General features: G+C 33.6%; 1 protein-coding gene across 1 annotated transcript in view; it reads right to left on the reverse strand.

Annotated features, from left to right (window-relative positions):
- The window catches only part of LOC103780885 (vacuolar protein sorting-associated protein 13A-like), a gene marked incomplete at its 5' end in the record, with an annotated part of 24,012 nt that extends 17,567 nt beyond the window's left edge, over positions 1-6,445 (reverse strand). Inside the window, 8 exons of the mRNA XM_008948587.1 lie at positions 959-1,073; positions 2,085-2,208; positions 2,488-2,533; positions 2,805-2,968; positions 3,070-3,145; positions 3,584-3,697; positions 4,854-4,935; positions 6,372-6,445. Of these exons, the coding sequence (XP_008946835.1) occupies positions 959-1,073; positions 2,085-2,208; positions 2,488-2,533; positions 2,805-2,968; positions 3,070-3,145; positions 3,584-3,697; positions 4,854-4,935; positions 6,372-6,445 (795 nt within the window). The remainder of the gene's footprint in view (positions 1-958; positions 1,074-2,084; positions 2,209-2,487; positions 2,534-2,804; positions 2,969-3,069; positions 3,146-3,583; positions 3,698-4,853; positions 4,936-6,371) is intronic.
- Positions 6,446-6,824: the final 379 nt, after the last annotated feature.

The raw sequence follows: 6,824 nt of genomic DNA on the forward strand, positions 1-6,824 counted from the left end.
ACCAGTGAATGTTATGGCAAACAGAGCCGAGATGCCCCAAATAGGACAATCCTCTTCTACCAGAAAAAAAAAAAAACACTAATGAAATGCAGAAGAAACAGAAAAACCAGACCGGAACTCAACATGAAACGAACAGCTGTGGCAATTCTCAAAATAGTCTAAAAACCCTCTCCAACATTACTTCATTCTTATCTACTTCTTCAGAAACATTATTTCTGTCTGACTTCTCCAACATTTCTTTGGCACACTATGAATCCTTCAATGTGTGTTCTAAAAATTCTGTTTCCATTCATGCAATCACTAATTATTACTTAATTTCTCGCATTTAGATATTTATAAAACACAGTTTAAATTCTAACAAATAAAAAATAAATTTTGTCAGCTGCGTAACCGTAGAAATTATTTCCACTGATATTTCAGAGTCAAATTTGCTTAAAAGGCAGCTGAATTAAAGAACAACTGCTGCTCAGCATGTCCCTCATACAAACTATTTTACTTCAAAATTTTATGTTCTTTCAATGGCTGTAGTATGACAAAAATAGAGTTATTTTAACTGTGTTTAAAACGGTGTTTTACATAAAATTGAGATTAAAAAGTCACTATTTAAAATGGGTATTATAAAATTACTGGGAAAAGTATTTGTGTGTTCATCACCACTGTTCATCAAAAATAAAACTTAAAGATACAAATATTTTTAATTACACACGTAAACCTTTTTCTTCTTTCAAACCTCTACAGATATACTGGTATAAATTATGGTTTCTTTCTCAAGAGTTGTACCACAGAAACTGAATCACCAAAGTGATCATAAGCCTAAGAATTTAAATGAATCTTCTCGACTACTGAGTTACTAGGTAAGGAGTGGTAGGGAATCCAAGAAATGGGAAATTCTCTTAAATATTTATTTCAACATTTGATGAGTTAAAATGTGTGTCAAATTATCTTTCATTTTCTTCACCTGTAACATCTGACTTCCGGTTCCATCTCTTAATCTGTAAGGTCGAATAACTCCATCTTCACCGAAGAAGCGAGGTGGGCGCAGGCTTATCACATCTTCTGATGAATCTGTAACTCTGACAGCAGAGTTATGTGTCGATATCTCTACTCAGCTATAACACTTAGCAAAGGCTCTAAATAATTTAAATGCCAATTAAATTCCACTACAGCTGTTGTTGTCTGTATATGAACTCCCGCACATGAATACACAGGGAGTAGATATTCTATGAAACAGGAATACATTTTACTCAGAAATCTATTTAAGAGGATTATTGGAAAATCAGATGGCACAGAGCAGCACATACCTGTAACACCGAGTGTCTAAGTATTATACTTCAAAACTTTAAAATTAAAGACATCTGTGCCACGCAGAGCTTCTGCTCTGATATTTTTCTTGCATTTCTCTGCTAAAGAACTTAAAAGGTGAAAACAAGACATGGCAGCCAAAGTGGTCCAGCCCACTAAGAACAGGGCCATTAAACAGCTGTATGCAGATGAAGCTGCTGAATTCCCCCTGAAAACATTTTCTCCTCCAATCTACAGCAATGAAAGCGGGACTATCAGGGTATTCAGTATGCCATCCTAACAGTTCTCAGTCTGAACAACCAGGACAGATCCCAGCATGGGCTGCTAGCCTTGGAATTCTTCTCATATAGTAGTAATAATATAAAAAATAACTTTTAATGCAGCTGAGAAGTCCTTTTTTTGCTGTGTATTTGGCATAGAAGTTATAAATCAGCACTTGAAAGAAGTCTGACCACTGAGGCTTTTAAACAAGTTTTTTTGGCAATGCTTTTCTAAGTAATTTTCTAATAACTAATTTTTCTAATTTCTGATTTCTGATTTTTTTTTCATTTCTAATACTTGAGATTTGATGTGGTTTTTTAGCACTACCAACTATATTTTTAAAAAAGCCATCTATTTATTAAATAAATAATATGGATAAGATTATTTTTCTAGCTCATCTGAATGACAAAGTTGAGAGATCATGAAATACTGACACAGAAATGATACAAAGACACAAGGTATTACTGCTGCTACTATTGTCTGCTACATGCTACATTATTCTTCATGTTTACTTTACTTACTTTTTAATACCCTGAAATGTGCTGCTTGCCATGTCTATGATTCCTCCAGTAGGCCTAGCTACTGCTCCCACTAAGCCTTTTCCAACACCTTTGAAAAAACCAGCTGCTCCTTCTTTCTGAGCTCCTAAAAGGATTAAGTGCATTACAAATTATAATAAAACACTGATTTTTTTCTTGCAATGGTATCAAACGTAATTACCATTTAATTACAAATCTTATTTGATCTCATGCAACTACATAGTCTTCTCCACACAATGTTCATGTAAACAATGTTTAAACTAAAAGTCAGTAGAAATATAAAATCTTGATAAAATATTTAATAACTCAGATTTATAAAGTCTCACTGAATATCAGGTATTTACCATCATATGAACAGTTAATGCATCAGTAGAACTAAACTTACCCCTTATTGGTTTTGTAACTATTCCTGTTATGCCACTGACAAAACCCTAACGAAAGAAACAAAAGACATTACAAATACTTTCAAAGCACCTGTGTTGCAGTATTCTAAAATTCACTACAAGTTAACAGAATTAGAAGCTACCTTATTTTCTACCCTCATACTTTTCTTTAAAACTAGCACTCAATTGTGACCGTATACTTGCAAAACCAGAATTAAAATAAAGAGCAACAGCTCTCTGGTGACTACAGTAGCCTCTATATTCGTTACTCTTGTCTGCACAAAATTCATTAAGCTTTTCAGATTTTTTTTCTTCTTACAGAAACTAATCCTTTTCCACCACGAGTGATACCCTCTCTCAGACCAGTGGGCTGCTTATTCATGGCCTCTCTCCTTTTCTGCTGGTAATCCTCATCCATAGTTATTGCAGCTACTCCTTTTGCCATAGCACCAGTGATTCTCGATGCAGCACCAGCTAATCCACCTATTGGACAATAAAACAAAGTAAAATATCACTGCAATTTACAAATACTCACCTATACTGCTTATTATTAGGTATGCTATCATGATAATGTTGAAACTTACCAACAGCTCCTCCTACTAGTGCTTTAAGTCCTAGTGCCATTCCTTCTATAAACTCTTCTGGACCCTGGATGGCTCCCTGTGAAAATAAAGGATGCATTTATGTTAAGCTTCAAATAGTTTGCATTATGTAATCTTAAAATCTTATGTGCTCATTGGAATTTATATATAACAAAGAGAACACGAGCACAAGACTGAGAAGTAAGGTGTGAAGGTGACCACAAGTGCACCTATGAGAGAAAGAAAGACTGTTTTAGAATAATTCATTCACTGAAATCTGCTTATTTTAAAGCAAGAGGAAAAAAAAACCAGAAGAACCATAAGGAAAAGTCTTGTGAATTAAGTTAGACCTTTTCATCTCTCTTGAGTTTTCCAGTAACTTTTCCTGGCACTTTTAAGTTTTCAATTGTAAATCTATATTTAAAACCAAAAAAGCTACTAATACATCCACAGTTTCTATACAAGTCAGATCTATCTACTTGTACTACATTTCTAAGAAGGCAGCAGAGACACTTACCTGGTAAGGTTCATAGAAGAACGCTTCTACTCCTTCAGACAAGCCTCTGATGAATCCAAATGGATTACCCAAGACATCAAGGCCAAGAATAAGAACATACATCTGTTTAATAGCCTAAAATAAAAATGTTTATTAGTAAACATATTTCAGAAATTGTATTAAACCAAAGGTAAACAGTGTAGTATACTCAGATCAAAAAAAAGTGAATGTAATATTATTTTAACATAAAACCCTCAAAATTATTTGAAAAGTAGTAGATGTAATAAAAAGAATCTTACATTGAGTAAATTTAAGTCAGCCAAAAAAAATAAGACATCTTACAAACATGTCACAAAAAAATGACATTGATGTTGTTGAGGTTTCACAAAGCAAGCACATTACCCGAATTTCTCTCATACTACAGGACAAAATTTGCTCTGTTTGCATATGCTGAAAAAATTTGGTCACTGGCACTGCAAAATGTTAATAATTCATCTATATAAAGTATAATTCAATTTTTAAAAAAAGGTTAAACATCTCTGAGGAGATTTGAAATTTTTCTGCTGGGATAAGAAGAGTTCAGAAAAAGACAGATAACTCTTCCCGCTTAAAAACCTGTATAGTTTTTTTTCTCCTTTAAAGATGAACAGAGCACTAAATCAATGCATCCAAAGAACCCCTTATATTGATGATGGACAGAGAGAAGAGGAGTAATTTGACTGCTGAATTTTCTCCTCTGGATGACAGGATCTGAGCAGCATACAAATGGCAATGAGGAATCATAATTTATATACTAATAACATCCAAGAAAAAGCATTATATTTTGATGTCATCCTTTAAAGATGAACAGAGCACTAAATCAATGCATCCAAAGAACCCCTTATATTGATGATGGACAGAGAGAAGAGGAGTAATTTGACTGCTGAATTTTCTCCTCTGGATGACAGGATCTGAGCAGCATACAAATGGCAATGAGGAATCATAATTTATATACTAATAACATCCAAGAAAAAGCATTATATTTTGATGTCATTAGCTTCCACTAGCTATTCCAGCAAGTTGTTTTCTTATCTGTGCCACTTTTCCTCTAGTCATAATTTGGAGATGGTACTTGCTCCCAAACTAAAGACAACAGAATCCAGATAATGAGGCTTACATATGTTTATGCATTTAACCTTTGCACAAACATAGAAGGCTGAAAGTAATTTTATTTATTTTCATAGAACCAAAGTGCAAAGTAGTGTTTTCAAAATATAAATTTACTGAAAGACTGAAATTTACTTATTCTAACCTGTTTTGAATAATGCCTTACAACTGCTGATTGGAGCTGTTGTGTAGTACAGAAGTGGTAGCTCAGTTCAAAGAATGCCAACCTGAAAAAAAAAAGGGAAAAAAAAAAGCTTTTATTATGCTGAGCAAAATAAATTCTAACATAGGTAATATTGGTTTAATCTTTGGAAGTAATCTTTACAATCATATTTTTAACCTACTTAAAGACAACATCTTGTACATCTGTCAGGGTAGCCCCTATACTCTTCAGCAGATCAAGGACTGAAGTGGTATCAATTCATTCTTTCTTTCTTCTTTGTTACTGTCTTCTCCACCCGTACTGAGTGAAAAGCTTAAGTGTAACTGAAAATAAGATTGGGAAATAACATGGGTCATTATTAGAAATATTGTATTTTTAACTTTAAGGTCTTTTAGGTGATTTAAAAGTTGAAATATTTCTAATTTTGACTGAAGTCAGATGGATTTCATAACAGAATATAAATACATCACATAGGGCAATAAAAAATCACTGATATTTAAAATCACACTGAATAACAGCAATTACCTTTAAGAAAACAAGAACTTGAAATTGCTTTACTCACGTTTTCATGTAACGTCTCTAGAATCTTTTAGCTATAATTTAGGTTATTAGCTTGTTTCGATAATGTTTTGTTTCTATGACTAATGCACAAAATCAAAGACTGAAAAGAGTAACATAGCATGGTGTCCCAACAAGGATGAGAAACAAAAGCCTGAAAATAAGCAATTATGAACACAATTTTTACAGGTGCTAAATAAACACTGGAGTATGTATAGAAGAAGAACTCCACTTGTGTAGACCTGAATTAACTGAAGTAGTATTTGTTTCTGAAATTAAGGTGATAGTCTCAAAACAGAAAAATGTTAAAAAAAAAATTGCTTTCAAGGCTTTACAGTGAACAACTGTTTTCAAAATAAGATGAAGTCATGCCTGTTTCTGATTCTCCAAAGGCATCGTGTGACATTTGTTAATTTCTGGTGTAACAGAGGTTAACTGTAGCTAATTTCAAAAATATATAGCTCATCCTGCAGAATCGTCGTCACTTAATTCACAGCCTTATATTGACTTCGTAACTGTTAAAGAATAATCTTCTACTAGAACCTGAAAGCACATTTATTCCATCATATCTCCTCCTTGTAACTTCTCTTGCCAAAAACAACAGAATACATTCAAAACCAAGCTTTTGTCTAGTTTGTTACAAATTTTCATTTTCTTATCTAAACACATAAAGGCCATTTTACTGTTGTCAAGTGTTGAACAGCTTTTGTAATAAAAACAGCTGGAGATATACCTAGGAACACCTAAATGAAGGCATGCTGAAACAGCCTACAAACACACTTGGAATGAGTTAAGCTTAAGGTGTTCACATAAAGCTAGTGAAGCGCTTCCTGGAATAACCTGTTCTAACAGCATCTAACATCTCACCAAGTACTGTAAAGAGGTGCAAGACAAGCTGTTCTTTGATCTGTTTCCCACGGGATGGAGGGGAGGTTCTCTTACCAAGAACTGCAACAGAGCCTAGAAAGTGCCATCACAACTTTAGCAATGTCAGCTACGGGACAATTGCAAATTACCTACAAAAACCAAAGGCCAGTAAGCTAAAAATGCATGAGAGCTAGACTTGGGCAAATGGGCTGCTGTTATCATTTAAGTATGCAATACTATTCAACAGTTGTATTTGACTGTGAATGAGAAAACAGCCAAAAGTAGACTTTGCTGGAGTCAAAAAACAAAATTGTTTTTCCAGTGATAGTAAAAATAAAGCAGAAAATAAAAATCGCACAGTAATGCTGGCTGTATGTTTTTTAGAAATTACCTCACTCCCCAATCTACAACACACTGCACACAAACTGCAGCACTTTGCAAGATCTCTTAAATAATAAAAAGAATTACTGTATATTAGAGTCCTAGATTGGAATGAAATAATGAACTTCTAATGTAAATATGTAATAA

Source organism: Merops nubicus, unplaced genomic scaffold (assembly GCF_000691845.1).
Source record: "Merops nubicus isolate BGI_N331 unplaced genomic scaffold, ASM69184v1 scaffold18850, whole genome shotgun sequence".
Classification (NCBI taxonomy): Eukaryota; Metazoa; Chordata; class Aves; order Coraciiformes; family Meropidae; genus Merops; species Merops nubicus.